The 27,878-nt window shown below is 46.4% G+C and overlaps 1 protein-coding gene across 2 annotated transcripts; it reads left to right on the top strand.

Annotated features, from left to right (window-relative positions):
- The first annotated feature begins 402 nt into the window (after positions 1-402).
- Positions 403-27,878, top strand: Uba2 (ubiquitin like modifier activating enzyme 2). Of its 2 annotated transcripts, none has more exons than XM_052762950.1 (17): positions 403-609; positions 2,832-2,915; positions 3,916-3,986; positions 5,002-5,066; positions 6,783-6,883; positions 9,059-9,180; positions 12,951-13,018; positions 14,032-14,153; positions 15,032-15,131; positions 16,411-16,577; positions 19,673-19,766; positions 19,863-19,975; positions 21,061-21,220; positions 22,302-22,394; positions 23,955-24,060; positions 25,796-25,932; positions 27,069-27,878. In XM_052762950.1, exons 1-17 carry the CDS (start codon positions 472-474, stop codon positions 27,251-27,253), a joined length of 1,926 nt encoding a protein of 641 aa, XP_052618910.1. In that variant the 5' UTR covers positions 403-471; the 3' UTR covers positions 27,254-27,878. The 2 variants fall into 2 exon arrangements, with proteins under 2 accessions (XP_052618910.1, XP_052618912.1); XM_052762952.1 differs by having other exon boundaries at positions 26,697-27,186.

The raw sequence follows: 27,878 nt of genomic DNA on the forward strand, positions 1-27,878 counted from the left end.
CTGTAGACCAGGCTGGCCTCGAACTCACAGGGATCCGCCTGGCTCTGCCTCCTGAGTGCTTGGTGAGTGTACTCTTTTTGTTGTTTTGTTTTTCATGGCAGAGTGTCACTGTGTAGCTGGGATTGAAGGCGTGCGCCACCACTGCCTCGAGATAACAATTTTCTTAATTTGCACATGTTCCTTACATATAGAGTCATAACTTTTTAAAACCCCTACATGAGGAGTTTTCCTTGGGCGCTCAAACCAAGGTCGTTAAAAGACGACCCGAGGCTTCTCAGGCCGGTCGGTGTTCCTGTAGAAGCGGGCGTGAAGGTATCCCAGCTCTCAGGGTGTCTCCAGGACCCAACCTGGCGCGGGCTGGCGGCCGCAGTGCGCAGGAGCGGAAGCTGCGCCGCCCTTCCCCCACTGGCTTCCGGCTGCCGCTCGGGTTCTCCCGCCTCCGACTGCGCGGCGGCTCGTGGACGTCCCGCCATGGCACTGTCGCGGGGGCTTCCCCGGGAGCTGGCCGAGGCGGTGTCCGGCGGCCGGGTGCTGGTGGTGGGCGCGGGCGGCATCGGCTGCGAGCTGCTCAAGAACCTGGTGCTCACCGGCTTCTCCCACATCGACCTGGTGAGGCCCGGGCTCCGGCTGAATGGCGGGCTGTCTGCGGGACGCGGGGCCCGGATTCTGGGCGGGAGTCAGGGCGGCGGGGCCCGAGGCCGGGGGGTCAGGATCGCCGCACCGGGAGCGGATTGGTGAACACGCTGGGCCCCGGCCTCCGGTCCCTGGGCCTGCGCGCGCCGCCTCCAGAGCCAGTTTCCCCAGTTACTCTGGGATGCAGGAAGTGGCCGAGACCCCGGTGGATGCTGTGACTTTAATTCGAACGTGCCCCTGACTTCGAAGTTAACGACCCGCGGCAGAGCGACTTGCAGCCACCAGCAGCAGCACCCCGGGCGTGCACACATGTATTCACTCGAGTATGCCACCGGCCTTCAGGTTGCAAGTGCTGTCTGCATCCCGTTTTATTTTTAACAGATGAGGGAAGTAAGACGCTATGAGGTTGAGTAACTTACCCTGGGGGGACGCCGCTAGTGGCCTTTGGGGCTCTCGTGCCTCTGGGCTGGACACAGTGCAGATGGGACGCTGTCGTTTCTGACATTAAAGATATTCCCTTGGGTTTGCGCGATTGGGTGACCACCTGTAATCCCTGCAATCGGGAGTTTGAGGTCCGCTTGGGCTACGTAGCAAGACCTTTCCTTAAGAAATTTTAAAAAGTTTTTGGTTGTCTGTATTCTCAGTTTTGCATTAGAGTGCAATGACAGTAAGCCGCTGTAATTTGTTAACGTGTTGGAGATACTATCTGGAACTTGGATGCGAGTTGGAAATGCCTTAAGGTTTAGCAGAAACATGGAATGAACTTACAGGTGTCAGGGTGTAAGCCGAGGCACAGCTGGAGTCTATGCAGTTTTCATTGGTTAGGTTTCACACCCAGTTCCAGTCCGCAGAAAATCCAGTATGCTGGTAACTCTGGATGCTAGGTTAAAAGGTAGTTTTTGTAGCAGATTAAAGGCGTGTGCCACCACCGCCCGGCTGGTTTAACTTTTCTAATGAACTTTGAAGTACAAATGTGTATTTCAGTGCTTATATGTTTTGTATTGTTCACACACTACCCCAGCTGTTAGGATGTTTGATGATGAGAACATTTTGTTTGTTGTTTATGTAAGTTTATTGAACTAGAATGAAATGACAGTAGCTGCTACTTATTTTTTTTCTTTCAGATAGCAATGAGATTAAAATTTATTTTTATTTAAAAATCTTTCCTTTTGCCTGCACATGTGTCTGTGCCTGGTGCCCTTAGGCCAGAAGGGGGCGTTGGATCCCATGGAACTGGTGTTACCAATGTAGGTGCTGAGAATTGAGCCCCAGGTCCTATGCAAGATCAACCAGCTCTCTTAAGTATTGAGCCATCTCTCCAGCTCCTAGGTTAGATTTTAAACCGTATGTAGGATATTTCCTTTACTAGCCCTCAAGTAATCCGGAGTGAATATGTATATGAAGTTAAAGCAGCAAACATTTCCAGATCTGATTACCACATCACTTAATGAAAACAGTGGGGCACAGTAAATTACAATACATCTGAAATAACCAGGCAGATGGGGTGTGGAGCCCAGATGACACTTAGGGTGTGTTCCTGGAACACTGTCCTTTTTTTTTGAAACAGGGTCTCTCTTTGCCCTGGAACTCTCCAAATTTACTAGACTATGACTGGCTAGTGAGTCCCAGAGTCTCCCATCTCCACCTTCCTGGCTTTGGGATTGCAAAGCTTGCCACTGTGCTCAGCTTGTTTTAATGTAGGTTCTGGGGGATCGAACCCAAGTCCTTGTAGCTGGCAGGACAGCCACTTTAATGCCTTCTGTCTCTTTTTGCCTTTATTTTATTTTATTTATCTATCTTTTGAGTCAGGGTCTCAATATGTAACCGTAGCTGATCTGGACCTCATTATAGAGACCAGGCTGATCTCCAGCTCACAGATATATCTGAGTGCACCACCTTGCCTCTTGGAAAATTTTGTTTTTTAAATAAACCAAAGCTTTTATGCTTCTTAAGGAATTCCCTAAAAAATTCCCTGAAATAGGACTAAACAAGAAAATTAGCCATCCTTGATGCTTTCTTGGGGTTACCTTTGACATTGATACTGTTCTGCCCATATACTTTAAATGTAACTTTAGCAATTCGGGTATGAGTGTCCGGAGAAGCACTTGCTCTGCTAGCTGGTAAGTTCTGGGTTGTGAATGCCGAAGATGGTGATGTTTCTCACACATTGCGATTTATCTGGGTTTCTGCATTTGTAGATTGATCTGGATACTATCGATGTCAGCAACCTCAACAGACAGTTCCTATTTCAAAAGAAACATGTTGGAAGATCCAAGGCTCAGGTAACTTTCCCATGTTGTATTTAGATCCCTTTGACAATGAAGCTTTGAGTCAACAAACTTTCCTTGTAGAGGGAGAAAGCAGGTGAAGCGCTTGCTCGCTCTCTCCCTCTCTCCCCTGTGGTTAACATTTTGTTTACTTATTTTGTGCGGGGCACACGTGCACTCCACTGCTTCGGAGTGGCAGTCAGAGGACAGTTGGGTGGTCCCGGGGAGAATGCAGGTGATGGGGACAGTCAATGTGTCTACCCCCGAGCCTTCACCTCACAAGCCCGCTCTTCAGCTTCAGATCCTGAAGAGCGAAAGGCGTAAGAGTAGCCCCTTTTTGGTCTGAAAGGAAATGAATCCTGAATCCTGTAGTTGAGGAATCTTTTGTATCCTCTTCATATTTAAGTTTGCTCCTTAAATCTCAGAGGCCAGCTTCTGTGTAGCTAGAAAAGATGCTCCCCTTTGAATATTCTTCCTGGGTTGGTGGGGTCAAAGGTCTTGTTTTTGTTTGTTTGTTTTCTTCTAGCCCTGTCCCTCCCATACATACCATTGCATTGACTTACCATTTTCTTAGATTGCAGCCTTCCCCACAGGTATTTGCCTCTGTCAGTTTTTTAGACTAAGCTCTCTCTTCCTCCAATAGTGGTCTTTCTACACTGCCGTCTTTGTAGTCAGGCTAACCTGGCTGGCCAGTAATAGGCCCTTAAGTGAAGGAGTAACACTGCGTATTGCAGTTTAGTTTCGTTTTGTACTGCTGGGGGTACACAAGCGCTCCACCTCTGAGTTAGAGAGCCCCAGCCCGCAGTGTCTTTTCTCTGAAGTTTGCCATTCACATAGAAGTGGTCACATGCAGGGAAAACTAATTTTATGAGTATGTATACACTTAATGAAACCTTAACCACATTTTTATATATCAATAAGATTACCATGTTATAAGTAAGTGAAGTAACCATGTGTATGTCAGATTTCCAGTGTCAACAAAAATGTTACAGTAATTTACTGTTGGTTTTTCCAGGTCGCCAAAGAAAGTGTGCTCCAGTTCCACCCCCAAGCTAACATCGAGGCTCACCATGACAGCATCATGAAGTACGCACACCATTCTGTTCAAAGCTGTTTGCTGTGAATTTTTAGTTAACCCTTTAAAGTATGAGATGTTTTTATTTATGTGAGCCCCGGATCATTCTGCATTTGTAAGATAACTTCTAGAATACTTACAACACGATAAGTCTGTGCCCACATTAGTGGCATTGCTTTTACCAGTTCGTGTGCATTTGGATTATTTAGATAAGAGATGTTTTAATATCAGTGAGAAAGTTACTCGGAAACTTAGAAATGAGTGTACTTTCATGCCTGAGGATCTTCTGATGCTGTGTATAGTGATGGTGTTTGACTGCACTTACCTCAATAATGATAGATAAGTCTGTCTTTAAGGAGGTGCTAGAGCAGAGATCTATGAGTCTAAGCCCACCACACACACACACACACACACACACACACACACACACACACACACACACGTACACACGCGCGCGCGGCTGGTAGTAAAAGTAGTTCCTATGTGAAGTACTAGAATTAGAGTGAGCCTTACACTTTCTCACGGCACTTGTTTCTTAGGCTGTTTCTAGTTCTCTGGGTGTTTGCTCTGTAGACCTGCCTATGGCCTCCTGCCCCGTGCTGCTTTCCCAGTGCTGCTAAAAGCAGAGCCCCAAGGGACCTGAACCCTGCCCGATTGTGACCACGTGAGGTGAAACTGCAGGCCTAGCAGATCCTGGGAATGGGTTCCTTGTATGTTCCCAGGCACTTGCTACCCTGAGAAGGGGGCGGGGTGGGGAGCAGGGCACTGGTGAGGTTGTGCCAGCTTTCTGCCAGTTTAAGGGTTTGTTCTGGTACCTTAGGTTGCTGGTCAGAAAGGGAGAAATTTGAGAATAGCTCCTTTAAAATATGCTTGTGTTAGGAAAATTTCAGCCTTCCTGTGTCTATGGCATATACTTCCCACCCACAGTTATTTTTACAGTTATTTGTCCTTCTTGGGACTCTATTTATGATACTGAGAAAATCATACAAGAGGCCAGTTTTGGTGACTTTTTGTTTTGCTTTCCAGCCCAGAATATAATGTGGAGTTTTTTCGACAGTTTATATTGGTTATGAACGCGTTAGATAACAGAGGTAAGGTGTTTTTAATACGTTTCACATCTCGTTTCCCCTCTTCCCCGTGTCAGAGCTGGTTAGAGATTTAGTGTCCAAGTATGAGTTAGAACTTAAGAGACCCAAAAGGAAATGGGAATAGTTGGGGCTTTATGGGTGTGTGACTGTCCATTGGCCAAGCCAGTCTGGAACTCACTATGTTCCCCCGGACTGACCTCAAACCAGTCACAATCCTCCTGCCTCAGTCTCTGGTGTGCTAGGATTTCAGGGGTAAGCAGTGCCAGTTGACGGCTGTTTTCTCTAGGACTGATTTTATATTTTTTCTCTGCACAGTCAGCCATCATCCGCTTTGCTATTCTACCAGAAGGTATAGTTAGAAGGGCATTGAAGATTCTGCAGAGCATGACTGCTTCTGTTTCAGGTTGTTGCAGGATGTCTTGATTTGTGCATAGATCTAGGAAATGTGAATCCCTGGGCGTCCCTCAGGATGATCACAATCCAGATGGGCCAGAGCGCCAGGTGATTTTAAAGTGCCTTAGGGTGAGGCGGTGAGGTGCCAGCTGTCCTGCTCTGTCCTGAGACAGGGTCTTCAGACTTGCTGAGGAGCTGGGGATGATCTGAACTCTTGGGATCCATTCTGCTTTTGCCTCCCAGGGGCTGGATTGCAGACCGTACAGCAGCCTAGTGTAGGCTCTTCTAGTTAAAGGCTATGGCTCTAGAATTGTTCAGCTGTACCTGTACCACAGGATCCTAGATAAGATCCTCATAGGTGTAACGAATTTGTTTCTGGAAAGCCAGGCATGGTGGGCACATCTTCAATCCCAGCACTGGGGAGGCAGAGGCAAGTGGATCTCTGTGAGTTTGAGGCCAGTCAGCCCTACGGAACAAGCTGCAGATCAGCCAGGGACTACATAGTGAGACCCTGTCTCGGGGGAAAAATAGTGCTGCAAAGTGTGTATAGTAATTACTAACAGGGAAAAACATTGGAAGCCTAATGACTCTTATAACATGCCCCATCTTTTGTCTCCTAACCCTAAACTTCCTTAATGGTTCCCAGTTAGTGTCCATCCCTTCCTCCACTGCCACGGATTACTTGATAGAATGGTGACGTGTTGAGGAGTGGATGGAATAGTTTGCTCAGCTCACACTTTGCTGTCCTAATGATTTTGGTGTTTTTTCTTTAAATTTATTTATTTATGTGAGTGGGTGTTTTTTCTGCATGTATGTCTGTGTAACACGTGCTGACCTGGTGCCCAAAGGATCCAAAAGAAGAGGCTAGAGGCCCTGGGACTGGAGTTACAGACAGTTGTGAGCCACCATGTAGGTGCTGGGAATTGAACCCAGGGGTCTCTGAGGAGCAACCAGTGCTCTTAACTGCCGAGCCATCTCTCCAATCCTACTTTTGATGTTTTAGAAGTGCCTTGAGTCAAACCAGGGCTTCATGTCAGACCAGACAGGTGCACCTGCTCTGGCACTTGGGAATCATTTCTAAGAGTCTTTTTCTAGACTAAATTTGCAATGTAAATTCCTTCGTTTTTGGTTTTGCTGAGTGTCCGGTAATGGCATGTCATTGGCCAAGGATGTAGCCCAGTGTTGCAGACAAAAGTGGTTGAGTTATCCTCACCATAGTCACGGTGAACATGTGCTTTATTGAAGGCAAGAAATGTTTTCGAGATTCAAGTCATCTTGAACTTGTTGGTGTCATCAGAAACTCACTAACTAGTGTTTTTCTTTCAGCTGCCCGAAACCATGTAAATAGAATGTGTCTGGCAGCTGACGTGCCTCTCATTGAAAGTGGGACTGCTGGTTATCTTGGACAAGTGACCACTATCAAGAAGGTGAAGAAACACTTGGTTCTTATTTTCCACCTACTTACTTGAGACCTAGGAAGGACAGAAACTTCAGATGTATATAGTATAAGCAGGCCAACATCCAACATACGGAGATTTCATGTGTATAAGACAGGGTGGGGGGCTGGAGAGATGGCTCAGTGGTTAAGAGCACTGGCTGCCCTTCCAGAGGTCCTGAGTTCAATTCCCAGCAACCACATGGTGGCTCACAACCATCTGTAATGAGATCTGGTGTCCTTTTCTGGCCTGCAGGGGCACATGCAGACAGAACACTGTATACATAATAAATAAATAAATCTTGAAAAAAAAAAGGAAAAAGACGGTGTGGTTCGTGGGTCCCTGGGTGGGTTCATTCAGTTCAGAAACCTCCACCCTCAAATAAAGCTGGAGGTGCACTAAAGGCAAGAGGGAGAGAGCTTTGACTTTGCCATGTTGTTTCATTTAACTTACCTATTAAAATCCTTCTAGGTGTGGTGGCGCACGCCTTTAATCCCAGCACTCAGCAGGCAGAGGCAGGGGGATCTCTGTGAGTTCAAGGGCAGGCTGGTCTACAGAGCAAGTTCCAGGACAGCCAGGACTGTTACACAGAGAAACCCTGTCTTGAAAAACAAACAAGCAAAAATCCTTTGACTGACATGACAAACTGTACAAAAATTCTTAGTTGTTGTGGGACTTTGTGTCATGTACAGATGATAGGCAGTAATCAGACTTCCAGAAGTTACAACAGCCCAGCCTGGGATACATAGTGAGATCTTGTCTCAAAACAATCCAAAGTTCCCTTGGGGCCAGTGAGATGGCTCAGTGGGCGCTTGCTGCTACGCCTGACAGCTTGGCTGTGAGCCCATGGACCCACGTGTTAGAAGGAGAAAACACTGCCATGAGTCCTGATTTCCACATAGGTGCTGTGGTGCTCCTGTGCATGCACACACACTAAATACATGTAAGAAATCATGGCTAACTTGTGGGCTTGGGAGTCTAGTTCAGTTGTAGAATGAGGTAATAACCAATCCTAACTTGAGATCACTAGTATTCATTTTTACCTAGAGGAATCCGGTGTACAGCTCTGAAGAGAACTGATGCTTTGGTGTGTTTGTGACGTATTTTAAGCGTTTTAGTAAAACGAAAGAACAGAAGTAGGTGGTGTGCATCATTAACCCAGCTTTATAAAGTTCAGGGACGGATTAGTTTGTTCTTCAGATCTGTTCTTAGCTCCTTCAGGAAGTAGCCATTAGAATCTACATTTGAAGAGTTCCTTTTTAAAAATGCTTAAAGCGGCCTGGTTTGTCTGGTATTGTTTTGGACTGGGTATATGTTACAAAGCATGGCTCTTTCTTTTAACTGTTGATCTTGGAAGCTTATTCTATGCCAATCTCCAGAGGTGGTGTGCTAGTGCGTATAGAATGTAGTGGAGGTTTCTTGAGTCTGCTGCATCAAGGCAGGAGTTCTCCTCCACAGTGTGACGCTTGTCAGTGGCTTCATCCGAGACGTTTGTTGGAAGATGGAGGAGATCCTGAATGTGCATTTAATTTATAAAAGCAGCCTTTGTGGGTTTTGGTTCTTTAACTTACTGTTACGTTGTTTTTATGCTCCTGAGTGAAGGCTGAGGTTGAGACATGCTGAGGATAAAGAGAGATTCATCTGATGGTCCCACAATGGGGATACCTTGCCCCCCACCCCCCTTTTTTTTTTCTTTTTGAGACCGAGTTTCTCTGCATAACCCTTGCTGTCCTGGAACTCGCTCTGTAGACCTGGCTGGCCTTCAACTCAGAGATAGATTGTCCTGCCCAGCCTGAGTGCTGGGATCTTAGAGGGGTGCATCACCTGGCTCCCTGTAGTTTTGGTTGCTTGGTGAAATCAAAAGTAAAACTTCTCTGACTTGGTGGTGTACTGTGGTACTTTTTTCTTTCTGGATTTGCCTTGTTTGGGAGTTGGGAGTACTGGTTCCGCCTTAGCTTTGACTGTGGTCACTTGATTTAGCCTTTGTATTATGATTCTGGATTCTTCATATATACAGTAAGGATTTTGCAGTCACCAATGTTTTATTAAATTTTTCTTCACAACATAAAACCCAGTTAGAATGTAAATGAGGGAATACAGTTTCTGCAATTGCACTACCTTATAGCCACCGTGGAATAACTGCTTTCTTGTGCCCTGCCATTATAGGGTGTAACTGAGTGTTACGAATGTCATCCTAAGCCAACGCAGAGAACATTCCCTGGCTGTACGATTCGGAACACACCTTCTGAACCTATTCACTGCATCGTCTGGGCAAAGTATTTGTTCAAGTAAGAGAGTCATGTACCCCTGGCTTGTTTTCAGAGCTGATCATGGAACACGAGGTCATTTTTACTTAAACGGTCTTAAAAGGTTATATTTGTGATGGTTAAATATGGTGACGAGACTCTAGTGGTTTCCTGGGTTAACTCTGACAACATTCTTTGCATGCTGTAGATGAAGTTTTGGATGTTTAGTCTGGCATACAACTAAGTTTGTACAAATATATATATTTGGAAATATGAAAACATACTTATAAATACCCTATTGGCTAAAGAAGAAATCACAGTGGAGTTAAAATCCGTAGTGGGGCCGGGTATGCCCAAGGCCCTGGTTAGGATCCTTAACCATCCACAACCAACTCTAACGATAGTGAAAAATACCATCCTTGAGCTTGCTGGATGCCTGAATATGGTAGTTGGAAGGAAGGCTCCAGGTTACTTACTGAAGAAACGCTGAGCATTGACGGCATTAGAGTCTCCTTGAAATGAAGAGGTGTACCCCAGCATAGATGACAAAACCGCTGGAGTGAGAAGAATGTGGTGGACTAAGAAACTGTCAAATTTGGTTACCAGCTCAGAGAGCCTGAGTAGGTAAGAGCTGACAGGGAGCACAGTGCTAGCACAGTAGTAGGGTTCCCAGGCACAGATCCCCTTTAACACTTTTTTTTTTTTTTTTTAAGAGACAGGGTTTCTCTGTAGCCCTGGCTGTCCTGGATCTCACTCTGTAGACCAGGCTGGCTTCACACTCACAGAGATCCTCCTGCCTCTGGCTCCTGAGTGCTGGGATTAAAGGTGTGCGCTGCCCAATTTCCCCTTTAACATTTTACATTAATTTGATATATACTTGAAGACTAAGGAACCAGAGCTGATAACATTAGTAACTAGAAAGTTTCTTGCTAGGCATTGGTGGTACACATCTTTAATCCCAGCTCTTGGGAGGCAAAGGCAGGCAGATCTCTTGAGTTCAAGGCCAGCCTGGTCTACAGATTGAGTTCTAGGACAGCCAGAGCTACACAGAGCAGAGAAACCCTGTCTTGAAAAACCAAAAAAAAAGTTTTCTTGATGTTTTGTAGCTCTTACATAATATCCTTTGTCACCTCTGGGATCCTGTCTTGGACACCTCCTGAGTCGTCATGTCTCTAGCTCTTGGCTGTTCATTTCTTAGATTTTCTATGTGTTGGGTGACCCTTGTGGTTCTCAGGACCAGGTCAGCATAGTGACCTGCTGTTGGGGTTTGTCTGGTTTTCCTTGTGAGACTGGGTATTGAGAGGATGACAACAGGAAAAAGATGCTGTTTGTCCCACACGCCAAGGGCAGATGCTGTCAGCATCATCAACAGATGCTGCTGTGCCGGCCTTGGTACCCTAGCTGAGGTGTCTGAGCTCTGCTCCCCTTGCCGATATGCACCGAACAGTGTAGCAGGGAGTCCCGGGCAGGCGGCTCCAAGGAGTGGAGGTCTGTTCTTTGAGGACAGTGCGTCTGAGTAATTGTACCTGCACTTCTTGCTAAGTAAATAACTACTTGTCCATTTCCCTAAGAGCGTGTATGTTCGCCTCACTCCCTCCTTCCTTTTTTTCCCTTGAGACAGGGTCTCCTGTAGCCCAGACTGGCCTGGGACATGCATGCCATGTAGTTGGAGATGACCATGCACTCCTGATCTTCCCACTTCCTAAACGCTGGGGTTGCAGAGGTCTGTAACTAGTACTGGGGGTCCAGTGTCCTCTTCCAGCCTCACAGGAACACATGCAGTGCGCTGACATACGTTCAGGCCAAAGACCCATTGGTTTTTTAATCCCAGCACTCGAGAAGCAGAGGCAGACAGATCTCGGAGCTTTAGGACAGCCTGGTCCCTACCCATAGGGAGTTCTAGGACAGCCAGGACTACACAGTGAGACCCTGTCTTAAAGAAAATCAAAATAAATCTTTTTTTTTTTTTTTTTTTGGTTTTTCAAGACAGGGTTTCTCTGTGTAGCCCTGGCTGTCCTGGACTAGCTCTGTAGACCAGGCTGGCCTCGAACTTGCAGAGATCAGCCTGACTCTGCCTCCCAAGTGCTGGGATTAAAGGCGTGCACTACCACCACCCGGCAAAATAAACAAATCTTTAAAGCAAAATCTTTGAGTGTAGTTGGTATCAATGTGAGGAAAATTTCTTTGCGATATATGTAAATCTGGGTGGAATAAGAGTCTAGGAACCATTTTCTTAGTTTAAGATTTATTTTAAGTATATGAAGTGTTTTACCTTCATGTATGTTATGGGCACCATGTGCATGCCTGATGCCCTCATTCAAAAGAGTGGGTCAGATTCCCCCATGTGGGTGCTGGGAGGTAAGTGCAAGGTTCTCTGGAAGAGCAGTCAGCGCTCTTAACCACAGAGCCATGTCTCCAGCCTTGGGAACAACTTTCTAAGATATAGAAAGAGCTGGAGACATGGCTCAGTGGTTAAGAGCACTGACTGCTCTTCCAGAGGACTGGGGTTCAATTCCCAGCACCCACATGGCAGTTAACAACTATCTCTAACTCCAAGATCTGACACCCTTACATAGACATACGTACAGGCAAAATGCCAATGACAAAAAAGTAAATGAATTTTTTTAAAGACATCAAAGGCATCATTCCAAGTGAAAGGAGTTGCTGTGAGAAGTGGTGAGTGCCTGCGTCAGAAGACAGCCAGTGACTCGGGCGCCTGTTACTGAGAGAGACCCAAAGTTGGGGACCTAAAATGTGTTCCTGAAATCAGTGAAAGGATGGGTGATAAAAATCGGACACGGTGGTACATGCTTAAGCCAGCGCTCGAGACAGAGGCAGGTGGATCTGGATTCGAAGCCAGCCTGGTCTACATAGCGAGTTCCACTCCATAGTAAGACCCTGTCGCAAACAACAGCAAAACCTCCACAAAGGGTGGTGTGAGATATGGAGCGTGCAGCTCAGTGGGCAGGAGTGTTTGCCCGGGTGATGGAGACCTCACTTTTCATCCTTGGCCACAAAACACACTAACTTGACAGACTAGCATGGGTAGATATGTCACACTCAATGGAAGACCCAATCAGGCAGTCTAGAGGGATGTGAAACTTTGACAGCATTGTTGGGGTTAGACAGTATGGCCAGAGGGGGTTTTCTTGATTTTAGGGTTTTCTTCTTTGTGGGGGAACATGAAAGGCTTCCACCAAAGTAGCTACGTCATCTCCCTGAGGAAGGGTTGGGTGCCTCTGCCTGTGAAAGAGCAAACCAGTTTTAGGGTAACTTGGCTGATGAGGAATCTTAGCTTAACAGCTTAGTATTATTTTCTTTTCCATAAGAGTAAAAAGTGCCAGGGTTGGGGATTTAGCTCAGTGGTAGAGTGCTTGCCTGGCAAGCGCAAGGCCCTGGGTTCGATCCTCAGCTCTGGGGGGAAAAAAAGTAAGAAGTGCCTTATTCTCCTAAGGTGGTGGTGACCTTGGGTGTGTGTGCCCATGTATGTTTGTGGAGTAGCCAGCTGCAGGTGCCCTGTTAGTGTCTTCTAGTGTTACATGTTCTTCAAGAAGGAAGCTTGCCTGTCTCTGCCGACACGTATCAGTATTGAAGTGTTTGAAACCTAGCTGATAGATATTGTCAAGCATCTCATCTAGCCTTGTCCCTGAGCAAACAGGGTACTCTTAGGATTATGTATGGGCTGCGAACCATCAATTGTTTACTATATCCCTGCTAAGCATTTGGACTATTGTACTTTACATATTTGTGGCAAAATAATCACATTTGTTCCAAAAGCCTTCGCCTAAACGTTCGCTATTCTGAAATTGCAGCCAGCTGTTTGGAGAGGAGGATGCCGATCAGGAAGTGTCTCCTGACAGGGCCGATCCTGAAGCTTCTTGTAAGTGCCTGTTGCCTTTGCTCTGTTCATTTAATGGTGGTGCCTTAAGGAGCAGCAGTGGTTGCTGTTATGTGCTAGAGATTGTATGCTTAATGTGCCATTGCATTTTGAAAAAAATATTTTTATTATTTCACGTGTATGGGTCTTTTGCCTGCATGTACATCCAGTCCTATCATCCAACTTTTAGGGGGTTGTTGGTTTGTTGTTTGCTGGTAGGTTTTTTGCTTGTTTTTGAGACAGGCTCTTTCTGTGTGACCCTCATTGTCCTGGAAAGCAGAGAGATCCATCTGCTTCTCTCTCCCAAAGTGCTGGGATTAAGGTGTATGCCACCACACCCATCCCCTCATTATGTTTTTTAAACCTTTTAACAAAGGAATAGTTCCATTTTACTAGTAAGAAAGGAAATCAAGATGGCTTGAGCCTTTAATCCCTGCACTCAGGAAGCAGAGGGGTGGATATCTGAGTTTGAGGCCAGCGAGGGCTACACAGAGAAACTCTGTCTGGAAAACTCCAGAAAAAAAAGAAAAGGAATCAAGACGAGACATTCACAGATGTAATCATTAGGGCTGGGAGCAGTACTCTATTCTATCTATAGGCCAACACATGTGCCCATTAGAAACTAAGGCACAGGGCTGGAGAGATGACTTGGGATCAGAGTACTGGCTAGTCTTCCAGAGGACCTGGATTCAATTCCTATCACCCATGTGTTGGTTCACAACCTTCTGAAACTCCAGTTCCAAAGGATCTTGTATCTTCTGTCTTCTATCGCCACAAGTTAGCCACTTGGTGTACATACATACATGTAGGTCAAACCACAAGTGCATATAAAATAAAACTTAAATTAGAAAAATACTCAGGCCGCAGAGCAGTGGTGGTACAAACAAACCAAAACCACACTGGTACTCATGTTACTGTCCTGTTATCTGAATGTGTTACATATAGCTGCCTTCCATTGAGTGACTGCCTCAGGTGAGAATGTAATTGTACATTGAAATACGATGCTTGTTTTGTAGGGGAGCCAACAGAAGCTGAAGCCAGAGCCAGAGCTTCTAATGAAGATGGAGATATTAAGCGTATTTCCACTAAGGAATGGGCTAAGTCAACCGGATATGATCCAGTTAAACTTTTCACCAAGGTTAGGTTTACTGTTTGTTTGTTTGTTTGTTTGAATGTAATGTATTTAGAAGGGTACACATATGCCATGGTGCTCATATGGAGATCAGAGGACAACTTTGTGGAGTTTTGTCCTTCTACCTTTACGTGGGTTCCAAATTGTTACGTGATACTATTCTGAGGGAGACAGAAACATCAGTTTGCCCCAAATAGGGAACTGATCAGACCAGATTACTGATAGTACCAAAGCTCAACTTTGTGAATCAGGGAGTTTTTGGTTTGGTTTTGTTTTTTTTGATGGGTGTTGGGAATGGAGGTTTGAGACAGGTTTCTCTGTGTGGCTCTGGCTGTCCTGGAACTTATTCTGTAGATTTGCCTGACTCTGTCTCCTGAGTGCTGGGATTACAGATGTGGGCCACCACTGCCTGGCAGCTCTTATTGGCTCTTTATAACTTCAAGATGTTTACTAACCCCAACCCCAAAATGAAAGGGGCAGAAATGGAACACAAAACCTCTAAGCACATAGTATTTCAAAAACAATATTGAGAAACTGGATTGCATTCAAGTAGAGCTGGTGTGTTTTGTTGTTTGTTTTTGGAGACAGGGTGCTGGTGTGTTTTACTGAGTCCTTTAGTTTATGTCACTGTGTTTCAGACTGATTGGTGATTTGGCGGGGTAGGTAGGAGGGCCTGGGTGGTCAGCAGAGCTGAGAGTAACATTGCCCTGCGTTCTCCAAATATTTGAACTTTTATGGTGGTGTTGAAAATTGTTACTCTGCCTATATATGCCATGCCTTTAAACTTGCTTTCATGGTATAATTATAGTAACTCAGCAAAATTTGATCTGTTTGTAATGAACTTGAGCTCTATAGGACTCATGGGATTTGTTTGTTTATTTCAGCTTTTTAAAGATGATATTAGGTATCTGCTGACAATGGACAAACTCTGGCGCAAGAGGAAACCTCCAGTTCCCCTGGACTGGGCGGAAGTGCAGAGTCAAGGTAAACAGTGCAGCTAGTCACTGGTGGTGGCGCACGCCTTTAATCCCAGTACTTGGGAGGCAGAGGCAGGTGGATCTCTATGAGTTTGAGGCCAGCCTGGTCTACAGAGCGAGTTCCTGGACGGCCAGGGTTCTACTCAGAGAAACCCTGACGAGAGGGGGTGGGGGGGGGAGAGAAAGACAGAGAGAGAGAGAAAATGCAGCTAGTCCTTCACATACCATGGGATGCTGTCAGCTAAAGCATGTGTGTGTTTGAGTAGTTGGGCTGATTATAAAGAGAAAAATCATTAGACACAACACCCCAGAGCAGGAGCTGCAGTCCTGCTTTTATAAGCTGGCTGTTTTCTCTCTCTCTCTCTCTCTCTCCCCCCCCCCCCCTCCTTCTCCCTCTCTCTCCCTTTTAAACTGTCAATGATTAGGAAATTGTGATTTCATTATTCCTGAAGTGTTGTGGGTATATGTACAAATCTGCCTTTGTACTCCTGAGATTATTTCTTTAAGATTTAACTTAGAAATACATTTTTAAAATTTATAGTCAAGGAAATAAAACAGTTGTGCAGGGCTGGAGAGATAGCTCAGAGGTTAAGAGCACTGACTGCTCTTCCAGAGGTCCTGAGTTCAATTCCCAGCAACCACATGGTGGCTCACAACCATCTGTAATGAGATCTGGTGCCCTCTTCTGGCCTGCAGGGATACATGCTGTATACATAAATAAGTAAATCTTAAAAAAAAAAAAACAAAACAAAACAGTTGTACAAACGACTTCTTTCTCACTGGCATACTGTGTTTTCTTTATCTTGCTGTGCTGTAGCTCACAGCAAGATTGAACTTAAAAGGTCCCTGGAGTGACACGTAGCAGCACTCAGCAGTGACATTGTGTAATGTTGGGCAAATGGAAGCATGACTGACAGCTCGGGCAAACTATGATTTTTACCTTTATGTTTACTTTTCCACTCTATGGGTATGTGCACATGGGTGTAGGTTCCCACCAAGGCTGGCAGAGAGTGTTGGGTCATCTGGAAGAGCAGCCAGTTCTCTTAACTGCTAGCTTCTCTCCAGCCCTGCCATTATATTCTTGAATATTCCAAAAAATCGCACGAGATCCTGACATGGTCTTAGGCAGTCCCCTGCTTCAGCAGTCTCCTTGCACACACACTGGTAGTGATAACTACCCAATAAAGTTCGTTTCTTGTTGTCACATCTTAATGGCCAGCAGTTGAATCTATTGAATAGACCAAGGTAGAATGAGGTGTTTAACAAATATTCTTACTCTTTTTTAGGAGGAGAAGCAGATGCATCTGATCAGCAAAACGAGCCCCAGTTGGGTTTGAAAGACCAGCAGGTTCTCGATGTGAAGAGCTACGCAAGTCTGTTTTCCAAAAGCATCGAGACTCTGAGAGTTCATTTAGCAGAAAAGGGAGATGGAGCTGAGCTCATATGGGATAAGGTTTGTTTTGAAATGTGTCAGTCACTTACGTATCTCACTTGTGGTTCCTGTGCTGTAAGAAAGGCTAACAACTTGGGGTGTTGCTTGCCTAGTTTGAATATTTTCCTCTCCAGTTGTAAATTAGAATATGAATTTTCTATGCTTCTAGTAATGCGCTCATGGCTTGTGTTATATTGACTAGAAAATGATTTATCCCAGCGGGATGTTTGAGTTAGAAAAACAGATATAGGGGCTGGAGAGATGGCTCAGAGGTTAAGAGCACTGACTGCTCTTCCAGAGGTCCTGAGTTCAATTCCCAGCAACCACATGGTGGCTCTCAACCATCTGTAATGAGATCTGGTGCCCTCTTCTGTATACATAATAAATAAATAAATCTTTAAAAAAAAACAAAGAAAGAATGAAAAACAGATATAAAGTCCTCTGCTTTTGGAGGCAGCAGCTCATCTGCCTGATTTGACCTTAAAAATACGTCCCCCACCCCCTCCCCAGAGACTGAATCTAAGCCCTTGTCAACGATAGTTGAGCACTGTGTGGCTCAGGCTAGCCTTAACAGTTGAAAGCATGTGCTGTCATATTCAGTTCTGAGATTGCCTTTCTGTTGAAGTGATAGTTTTCTTTCAGAAGCCTGGGAGAGCAAAGCCAGGTGTGGCCTACACCTATAGTCCAAGCGCTTGGGAGGCTGAGGTAAATCATGTTTGAGGTCATCCTAGCCTGTAGAGTAAGCCTGGTCTTGTTGTGTCTGAGAGAGGGTCTCTAGTGCAAGCTAGCCTCAGTCTCCCTCTCTTGCTGGGGGTGACCTTGATCTCCTGACCTTGCTTCCTCCCCATCAGTTATGTAATGCTGGAGATTGAACTCGGCCTCTCGTTTGCTAGAAGGCTGCTCTCCATTCGAGCTGCATTCCCAGGAAGATGCATTTGTTCTTAAAGTTGAAATTGTATTAGAAGTTCACTGTGTTTAACTGGCATTTGAATTGCCGGTAAAATCGATTACGTGACAAAGTTTGTTTATTCCTATTGTGCCAGCCTTTACTGTGAGACCTGAGATGTGTCTGTGGCTCTTTACTGGGATGCTCACTTGCCTGACATGCGTGGGGCCCTGGGGTTCATCCCCAGCAGGGGAAGGAAAGGAAAGACGTGCTATGGGTCTCACAGTGAGGAGAAGTGATTGGCCAGTTTTAGAGTCCTCAGATAACCATGTGCACGAGCGTTGAAACTTGGTTGAATCAGATAGCTAACACAAATCGGGTGGAGTTAGATTTTTGAAATTCTTCTAAGTTTGTGTGATAGAAATGGTAGGTTCTAAAATATTTTCTTTGTTGTTATTCTTGCGATTTGGAAAGATTCTATTTGTTCACTGGGGCCAAATAAGGCGCTCATGGACCTGAACACTGCTGCCTTCATGACTGCCCCTCATGGTGTCAGCCAGTTCCTGAGAGATGGGGTGGTTTGGGTTGTTTTGTTTTGTTATTCATGTATTTTATGTAGATGAGTGCTCTGTCTTCATGCACACCAGAAGAGGGCATCAGATCCCATTACAGACAACTGTAAGCCACCTTATGGGTGCTGGGAATTGAACTCAGGACCTCTGGAAGAGCAGCCAGTGCTCTAACCTCTGAGCCATCTCTCCAGCCCCACAAGCCATCTCTTTAAGAATAAAGGCATCGGGCTGGAGAGATGGCTCAGCCGTTAAAGGCTAGGCTCACAACCAAAAATATAAGAATAAAGGCATCTAGTTGGGCATGGTGGCACACACCTTTAATCCCAACATTGGAGTGGGGGGGACGGACAGCAAATCCTGTCTTGAAAAAAGTAAAAAAAAGAAAGAATAAAGGCATTTACAGAGCAAGGCAGCTACTTCTCACTCAAGAACTTACCAAAATAGGAGTAGACGGCCAGACATGATGGCCCATGCCATACCTTAGTCCCAGTGCTTGGGAAACAGAGGCAGATGGATCTCTGTGAGTTCAAGGCTAGGCTGAGCTACATAGTAGGTTCCAGGATAGACAGGGATATGTAATGAGACCCTATCTCAAAAAAAAAAAAAAAAAAAAAAAGTTATGGTAGAGACCATCAGGCCGGGGAGTAGCATTTTGCTTTTGGGTTTGAACTGGGTACGTGAGGAGCTGAGGCCAAGCTCTTGCAGCCTTTGCTTCACTCAAGAGCATGTGCTGTATATGGCAGAAGCCACCTCTGGGCTCTTCATTACTTGTGGGAAAATGACCCTAAGGCTCTAAGCTGGGCATGTTAGTGCATACCTTTAATCCCAGCACACAGGAGGAATAGGCAGCAGGCAAATCTGAGTTCTCCAGGCCAGCCTGGTCTACTAAGTGAGTTCTGGGACAGGGAATACAGGGAAATACAGGACAGGGATACACAGAGAAACCCTGTCCTCAAACACGGCACACGGGGTTATCTGTTCAGCTCTAGCTTTACACAGTAAAGAGACCTACAGCCTGTGAGTTCACAGCCACATCTGGGAAAGGCCTTGCTGCCAGGACTTAGCAGAGATTCAGCAAGGCTAAACAGGTTGTCCTTGCCTAGGTTCTCTGCGTATCTAGCAACCTCACTACTAATGGGCCCAGAAAGGGCTTCCTTCAATGAAAAATGTGTTTGGCTGTACACATAGCCTCCATGCATTTGGTTTTGTTTTTCAAAGATGCTTTTATTTTTTGTTTGATGTGTATAATTGTTGTGCTTGCACATGGGTAAGACAGGATTGAGTCTCCTGGAAAATGGGTGCTGGGAACTGAACTTTGGTTCTTTGTAAGGGCTGCAAGTGCTTCTAACTGACCACTGGGCCATCCTTCCAATTCACCAGTGCATTTGTTTAAGCGGGAATGCTTTTCTAGCACGCATGGTGGTTGTTAGTGTTCTTGGCAGACTTCCTGGACTGGAGAACCTGATGAGCCCCTTTCCCTACACAGTCAGCCTCCATGCTACTTCCTGTGAGGCCGGCCACAGCTGTCCCGCCTCTGGAGCAAAACACCCCTTGTTCTGGCTATGTGTCTGCGACATTACAGATGTGCAGATGTGCCTGATTGGAAGGTAACGCAGTGAGATGGCTGTGATTGGCCTTGTGATTTGTGTTCCTGGCAGGACGACCCACCAGCAATGGATTTTGTCACTTCTGCTGCAAACCTCAGGATGCACATTTTCAGCATGAATATGAAGAGCAGATTTGATATAAAGTGTAAGTTGTTTGTACTTTGGTTGTATCATCAACAAACCCCTGCAGAGTTTTCAGTTTTGACAACTAAACATGTTTGTTTGTCTTTCTGTCCTCTAGCAATGGCGGGGAACATCATTCCTGCTATCGCTACTACTAATGCGGTGATTGCCGGGTTGATAGTGTTGGAAGGACTGAAGATTTTATCTGGGAAAATAGACCAGTGTAGAACCGTGAGTACTTCCGGTTGTTTAGTTTCGGCTTTTGAGATGGTTCCTCACTGTGTAGCCCTCGCTGATCTGGAACTCACTATATAGACCAGGCTGGCCTTGAACTCACAGGGATCCACCTGCCTCTGCCTCCTGAGTTGTGAGATTAAAGGCATATTGTACCACTACACCCAGTTATTTAACCTTCTTTTAAGAGTAATTTTGTAAGAAATACATTAAATGTGCTGGGAATCGAACTAAGAAATGCTTTTGGAATTTTGAGACTGTCTGATGTTGCCGAGGCTGGCCTTGCTCACTGTGTAGCTGAGGAGGACTTGAACAGGCCCCCGAGAGCATGTGCACTCCCACCCCACCCCACACCCAGCTTGACTCAGTTTTCTTTTTATTTACTTTAATTTGGTATGCCGGGTTTTTAACTTCTAAGAATTTTTTCTTTTTTTTTTTTTTTTTTTTTGGTTTTTTGAGACAGGGTTTCTCTGTGTGGCTTTGTGCCTTTTCCTGGATCTCGCTCTGTAGATCAGTCTGGCCTCAAACTCACAGAGATCCACCTGCCTCTGCCTCCCAAGTGCTGGGATTAAAGGCTTGCGCCATCACCGCCCGGCTTAGAATTTTTTCTTTTAAATGATAAATGTTTCACAGAAAACAATGTTTCCTTGGGTTTCAGCTTGAGTTAAGAACAATGCTATTAAGCTTATGGAGGTAAGAGCACTGGCTGCTCTTCTGGAGGACCCAGGGTCCATTCCCAGAACCCATAGCATACTTGAAACTGTCACTTCAGTGGCGCAGGATCCGAGGTCCTCTTCTGGCTTCTGCGGGGACTGAATGCACAGTGTTGGGCACAGGCCCATGGAGGGAGAACAACCATCTACATAAAGTAATAAAAGAAAGAAAAAAACGTCTTCAGTCCCAGCACCCGAGAGACAGAGCCAGGCGGATCTGAGTGTGAGGCCAGCCTGGTCTACAGAGTGAGTTCCAGGACAGCCAGGGCTGTTACACAGAGAAACCCAGTGGGGGGAGGTTCTGGATTCATCTATATATAAAGTGGAAATGCAGTGTTTCTGATTCCTGCTCGTGTTTTTTCTCTGAAGATTTTTTTGAATAAACAGCCAAACCCAAGAAAAAAGCTCTTGGTGCCCTGTGCACTGGATCCTCCCAACAGCAACTGTTACGTTTGTGCCAGCAAGCCAGAGGTGACTGTGCGGCTGAATGTGCACAGAGTGACTGTCCTCACCTTCCAGGATAAGGCAAGTGCAAGGACTGGTTCTGCTTTCCTTTTAAACGAGCCGAGGGTGGAGGTCACCCTTTCCGGTGTTGCCGTGACAAACTTGACCTGGAAAGCCCTGGCTGCAGAGTGAGCAGTGCCACTCCTGGATGGCCTCGCAGTCCAGGTTCCCGCTGGCCTCTTGAGTCTGTGCTTCCAGGATGTGTATCTCGTCCTAGAAAGGGTGATGTGCTTGGCTGGAGTGTGGATCCTAGCCGGGCAGCAGATGGACAGTGGGAAAGTCGGTATTTCTGACAAACAGCAGTCCCTTTCAGTTGTCCTGGTGTTGTTGGTGAACAAATCGCATGCGCAATACCTGGCTAAGGCTGGGTGTGCCCTGTTTCTCTCCGAACGAAAACCCTGGAGTAACTTCATCTTGAAGGATGTGTGTATGCTGCTCTTTCCTATGACGTAGTTGTTAGTTGGTATTTGCTGTGGAGCTGAAAGGACTCCTGAGTGTGGAGCTCCACTCGTAGAGAGCTTCCATTTTTAGGAGCAGGTAGGATTTAATACTACTGTCGCTTACGTTGCATCTTGGAGGTTAAGGAGAGATGTTGTTTGGAACGGAAAGGTTGTCCGATTAGGCATTTTCCTGTCTAACACCTTCCGTGACAGAGCTGACATGGAGACTGAAGGGAAATGTGTCAGATACTCTGCCCAAGCCTAATCTGCAGGGATCAGCGAGGAGAGCATCTCCAGGTTCTCAGGCTGCATGTGTGGGCAGATGTGGGCAACTCCTTGGTTTCCTGCTGCCAGAAGCAGAGAGAATAGTAAAGGGCAACAGGCCAGAGAGACACTCAGTGGGTCAGACAGACCTGACGACCCAAGTCCCCCGGTGGAAGGAGGGATCCAATTCCAAACCTTTATATGGCCTGTACCTGTGTGCTGTGGCACTTGTGCGTGCACACTCACATAGCTATCACACACACATAGTACTCACGTTTTGAAGAATAACTTGAACCCTCTCCAATGAAAAAGTAAACCTGTATAGAAAAGCAATATATAGAGTTTCTTACGGTCTTTAATGACCTGCATGAGTTGATATTTAATTGTTCCCTTTTTAGATAGTGAAAGAGAAGTTTGCTATGGTGGCACCGGATGTCCAAATTGAAGATGGGAAAGGAACAATCCTGATCTCTTCGGAGGAGGGAGAAACAGAAGGTACCAGGCTTGCTCCTCGCCTGGGCGGCTGCCTGAGGAAGGCTGAGCTGGCCCTTGCTCTTGGGTCAGTGTGGTGTTTGCTGTCACAGTCGTGGCGGGGCACTCGTTCAGTTCTCCCAGGGTGCTGCTTATCTTCCGCAGCTCCAGATGTGGAGGCTTTCCGGAATTGGTGGACTCGGGGATGGGTGGGGTGGGTGGTGGTGCGCCAGTGCACAGACGGTGGCTTTTCACACATTGTAATACTGTGGTTCATTTCCAAGGACGCGCTGTCTGTATCGTGGGCCCTAGGGCTAGGTTGGTGGTGAGTGTGCCCTTCAGGCTGCTAGCCATACTGGGGAGTGTATAAAGTCTTTTTTATTCCAGAGGGGCAAGGTCAGGCCGTGCAGCAGTGGTGGTGCACGCCTTTACTTTCAGCACTCAGGAGGCAGAGGCAGGTGGATCTCTGAGTTCCAGGACAGCTAGGGCTGTCCTGTTACACAGAGAAGCCCTGTCTCGGAAAAAAAACAAAATGAATGGCAAGCTCTTGGTAGATGGAACTTTCCCACCCCTACCCCAGGTTCAAAATCCAACAGAGCATTGTACCTGCTAGCTAGGTCAGCCCTCCACCACTGAACTGCTTTCTAGCTTTGTTATAAACTTTGTTGAGATTTCCTGTCAGGAGCAGGAATGCAGTCAGATGAACCAGGCCCTGTCCTTAAAGGGGAGAGGAAGCAGGAGGATCAGAAGTTCAAGGCCCGTCTCAGCTGTGGGGTAAATCTGAGGCATGGAGCACACACCTTAATCAGGCACTCAGGAGGCAGAGGCAGAAGGATCTCTGAGTTTGAGGCCAGTCTGGTCTACAGAGCAAGACCCTATATTTAAAGAAGAAAAAAAAAATCAGGATTCATATTGGTAGTAGTTTTGCTTGTTGAGAAATCATTTGAGATATCAGGCCATGTGTCGAGGTTGTCGGTTGGTTGGCCGTTTGGGGGGGTCTGGTTTAAATCAGTTTGCTCTGAATGGGAGGTTGTTGTGGGTCATCCTGGTTCACTCCACTTGAAGTGCTTTTGTAGCTGAATGTTCCGCGCTGAATTCCTAAGTGCCTACCAGCAGTTAGTTTGCGGTGACTGTAAGTCCCGCAGCCTGGAGCACTGAACCGTCAGAAACTTGGCCCCAGGCCTCTTCTCCTTGTTGTGTCTTCATGTGGGCTTTCTTAAGAGATGTGCATCCCTGATCTCTGGGGGCCAGACATCTATAGGGACAGTTTTATTCGTCTGAATAAGAGTCTTGTGTAGCCCAGGCTAGCTCAAAAAATAACCTTGGCCTTTTGATCCCCCGCCTCCACCCCCCAAGTGCTAGGGCTACAGGCATGTGAAAGACTGTTTTTAACTTGTTATCACTTGTACAAAGCTGTATCTTCAAATGCAGTCACTTTCTTGGGTACTGTGGGTCAGGATTTGAGAATGCCATTGGGGGGGGGGGGCACAGTGATGCCATAATGGAGTGTGCTTTTTAAGAGTTAACCTGCCTGCCTGCACTGTGAAGACCTAATTAAGGCACCCCCATTCTGTTCACATCTAGCTAATAACCCCAAGAAGTTGTCTGATTTTGGCATTAGAAATGGCAGCCGGCTTCAAGCAGACGACTTCCTTCAGGACTACACTTTACTGATCAACATTCTTCATAGGTAGGAACTGTGGTGCGGGGGTAAGAAACACAAGGGCCCGCGGGGAGAGAGGAGCTCAGTAGAGCAAGCTACACAGGGTCTGCTTGACTTGGTCGCTGAGGTCACGGGGCTCTACCTGCAGGAAAATGCTGGGGTTCACAAACACAGGGGTAACAACAAAACTGTTTCAGGATGAAAAACTAAAGGCTTAGAGGATGGCTGCTCGTCAGGCTTTTGACAGATGGGGTGACTGCAAGGTGCTCAGACGAGGGTGCACTGCAGGCCCGAGTTGGGTGCCCAGGATCAGGTGGTGAAAGGAGAGAGCCCACTCTCACAGGTCTGCTGACCTCCACGTGTGCTATGAGGAACAGTCACTAAATAAATTCAAATGTTTAAATCTCAGGTGTAAATTAGTAATAAACTTTTGAGGTAAATTTGTAAGGTAAATTTATTTCCATAATTCAACTGCAATAAGATCTTGATGTTTTTCTTTTTTACATTTTTTTTTTTTTTTTTTTTTTTTTTTTTTTTTTTTTTTTTTGGTTTTTCGAGACAGGGTTTCTCTGTGTAGCTTTGCGCCTTTCCTGGGACTCACTTGGTAGCCCAGGCTGGCCTCGAACTCACAGAGATCCGCCTGGCTCTGCCTCCCGAGTGCTGGGATTAAAGGCGTGCGCCACCACCGCCCGGCCTTTTTTACATTTTTAAGATTACATTTATTTTGTGTGTTGTATGTACATCAGAGTGTGAGTGGGTATATGTATACATATTCACATGCACCATGACAGTACGTGTGGGAGTCAGAGCAGCCTGGCTTCAGCTAGCTGAAGTTTAGTTTAGTTTTTAATTTTATGTGTGTGGGAATGTTTTGTCTGTGTGTGCGCACGCACGCGTATGCAGTGTCCAAACACGGCATTGGATCCCCTGGAACTGAGGTTACAGGTGGCTGTGAGCTGCCATCGGGGTGCTAGCAGAAGACCCCGGGTTCTGGAAGAGCAGCCAGTGCGTGCTCTTAACTGCTGAGCCGTCTCTCCAGCCCCGTTGGAGTATATTGTAAACATGCCTGTGAGTCCTGCGGACTGACAGAAAAGGTTGTTAGAAAATGTGCTGTTGGCACTGTAGATTCTGCAGTTACAAAATGGAGGACTCAGCTAGATGGCAGAGGTGTGCTGTCTCTGGCCTCCTTGGGACACCAGCTAGGTGGCAGTGGCAGGCAGGGGTGTGTTTACTTGTGACAGAAAACCACAGGACAGGACAGGACTGTTCAAGTGTCTGAAGGAGGAGCAGGGCCAGGGTGAAGGTTTGTGCCTGGCTTACGTAGCTTGTGTTTAAGTCTCGGGACAGAACTGCCTTTGAAGATGTGCGCCCTCTGTTCACCCTGACACATGAACTCCCATGTATGAAAGTGAGGAGTTGCCTATAAAGGTGGGGGAAATCCAGGAACCACATAACCCTGTCCCCAGAACAGAGATCAGATCACAAATGGAGTGAAGGCTCTTTGGTGTCACAACTGGAAAAAAGGATGTCTCAGAGTTGCTGGGCTGCAGAATTGCTCGTTAGCAGCGTTAGTGACACAAAGAAAAACCAGCCTTTACCGTTTGAACTAGAAAAGCTCTGCTCTGTGATCTTTTTCATGAGAGTGCTGTGAGAATGAGAACCTTCTGAGGCAGTGCACTCTGGGCTGTGAGGGAGGCTCCGGTCCTTTACCTTGTGGCTTGCATCCCTGGTCTCTGGCTCACAGCCTGCCTTTCTCTTCCAGTGAAGATCTAGGAAAGGACGTTGAATTTGAGGTTGTTGGTGATGCTCCAGAAAAAGTAGGGCCCAAACAAGCTGGAGATGCTGCCAAAAGCATCACCAACGGCAGTGACGACGGTGCCCAGCCTTCCACCTCCACAGGTGAGTCACCTCCAAGCCAGAAGACTTGAGACACTAACGCTGAGCCGATTTGGAATTGATTGTGTAATGAACTTGAGTTTTATGAACTGTGAAGACCTTTAAGGCTGGGGATATGGGTAGAGGGAGTGGGAATGGTTTTCTGACTCCCTCCCCAATTGCACTCATGGCAGGCTGTGGGCTTACTTCCTGGCTCACTGTCTGTCTAAGTTGCCAACTGCTTGTGTGATTTGGAAGTCTCAAATTACACATCTGGCTCTTTGAGCAGGTGCTTGGAGGGTGGGTGTGACTTCCAGGTAGGCGGAGCTCCTAAGCAGAGCCCACTGGAGAGCGATCTCAGGTCCGACCCTTCGCTACTATCTGGTTGGACTGACATCCTCTCCATTTTTTTTGTGCAGGAAACTGAAGGTTAACAGTTTTTACCTCTGTTTCCATCCATTTGACCCCGTGTCTTTCGGTGTCACTTAGAATGTCTGCTCTGGGCTGTAGCATCCTCTGAGGATGAGGCTGTGGAACATGGCCCTCCTGGCTGGCCGATCTCCCTCCCCACAACTGCAGTATTGTAATGCTGATCCTCTGCTGTGGCGGGTTTTGAAGGCTATATAGGGAAGATTTGGGCCTTTTTTGACGGGGGAGGGGGTAGGACTGAAGAGCACAAGTGTGGGGGTCTTGGCGTTTGAAGCCTGGCCACGTTTTGTGGCCTGGAGTCCATCTTGTCCCTCGGTTTCCTTTCTGGAAGTGGGATAATAATGTTGTCTTCTTTATAGGGATGATTAGATGAGTTTGTGCACAGTGCTCAGAGCAGTCCCTGGCGGTTGTAAGTGCTTGTTGCTGTTGCTGCTCTTTTTTCTGTTAGGGTGCTCCCTCCCCTTCTCAGTGGAGACTCAGGAGGCATGATGATGCATTTGACTTACATGCTAGTCACAATTGTTTGTTTTGCTTGGAAAAAATGGGAATTGGCCCAGGGTTGGTTCCCCAGTAGCACCTTCTAAAAGTAGACATGCTTGTTACACAGAACACTGGAGACACAGTCCCTGGGGGTGGCCAGTGAGGGTGGCTTCCGGTCAGAATGAGGAGGCCTTGGAGAGCCGCTGCTATCTCCCACACTTCACACTCTTTGCATTGTTTTCCGAAATAAGCACTGGAGCAAGACGATGTGCTCATAGTTGATTCAGACGAAGAAGGCCCTTCCCATAGCGCCGCCGACGGCAGCGAGGACGAGAGGGCCCGCAAGCGGAAACTGGAAGAGACTGGGGGTGCCGGTGCCAAGAGGTCCCGCCTGGAGCCCACGGAAGATCTTGATGACATCATAGCGTTAGACTGAGCAGACTCCTGGCCCTTGACCTGGTCGAGCCGAAGGTTTTGTCCTTTGTTGCAGAGGGAAAGCACGGGCTGCGGTTTCTTTGGTTCCGCTCCTGTGAAAGCATCCATTGCTAAGACTTAGAGACTGCGTTGCTGTGTTGGTGTAGGAGTAGTGTTCGAGACCCTGTGAACAAAGCCGGGTGGACCAGTGAGGAGCTGAGAGGACGCGTGCATGTTGCTTCCCTGTAAATAGCCTTGGCTGTCATTTCCTAGTGGAAAATACTGTGGGGTAGGAACGCTGAGACCTGGTTATAAATATTATGCCTTTATTTTTGGCTAGAGAAGAGTTATTTTTAGCCTAGATCTAACCATTTTCATACTCTTACCTGAAAGACTCACAGAAGTGTCAAGTGCTATGCATTGAAACTTGTTTTTTAAATGTTACCTGGCACTGTGTATATTAATGTAAAACAATGTTAATTTACTCAAACTTTCAGTTTGTACTGCCTGGTATGTCTCTGTAAGAAGCCAATTTTTGTGTATTTGTTACAGTTTCAGGTTATTTATATTTGATGTTTTGTAAACGCAAACAACAAATATACTGTACTTATGGACCAAATAAATGGTGTCTGCATACTTGTTACCCA

The sequence above is a fragment of the Peromyscus californicus genome, unplaced genomic scaffold (assembly GCF_007827085.1).
Source record: "Peromyscus californicus insignis strain IS unplaced genomic scaffold, ASM782708v3 Scaffold_4__1_contigs__length_199733344, whole genome shotgun sequence".
Taxonomy (NCBI): Eukaryota; Metazoa; Chordata; class Mammalia; order Rodentia; family Cricetidae; genus Peromyscus; species Peromyscus californicus.

Excerpts from the sequence above, each read along its gene's own strand:
- Uba2 (XM_052762950.1), top strand. The coding sequence starts at position 472 with ATGGCACTGTCGCGGGGGCTTCCCCGGGAGCTGGCCGAGGCGGTGTCC. Across the intron at positions 3,987-5,001 it reads CACCATGACAGCATCATGAA|CCCAGAATATAATGTGGAGT; the intron begins GTACGCACACCA and ends TTTGCTTTCCAG. Across the intron at positions 21,221-22,301 it reads CACCTTCCAGGATAAGGCAA|TGAAAGAGAAGTTTGCTATG; the intron begins GTGCAAGGACTG and ends CTTTTTAGATAG.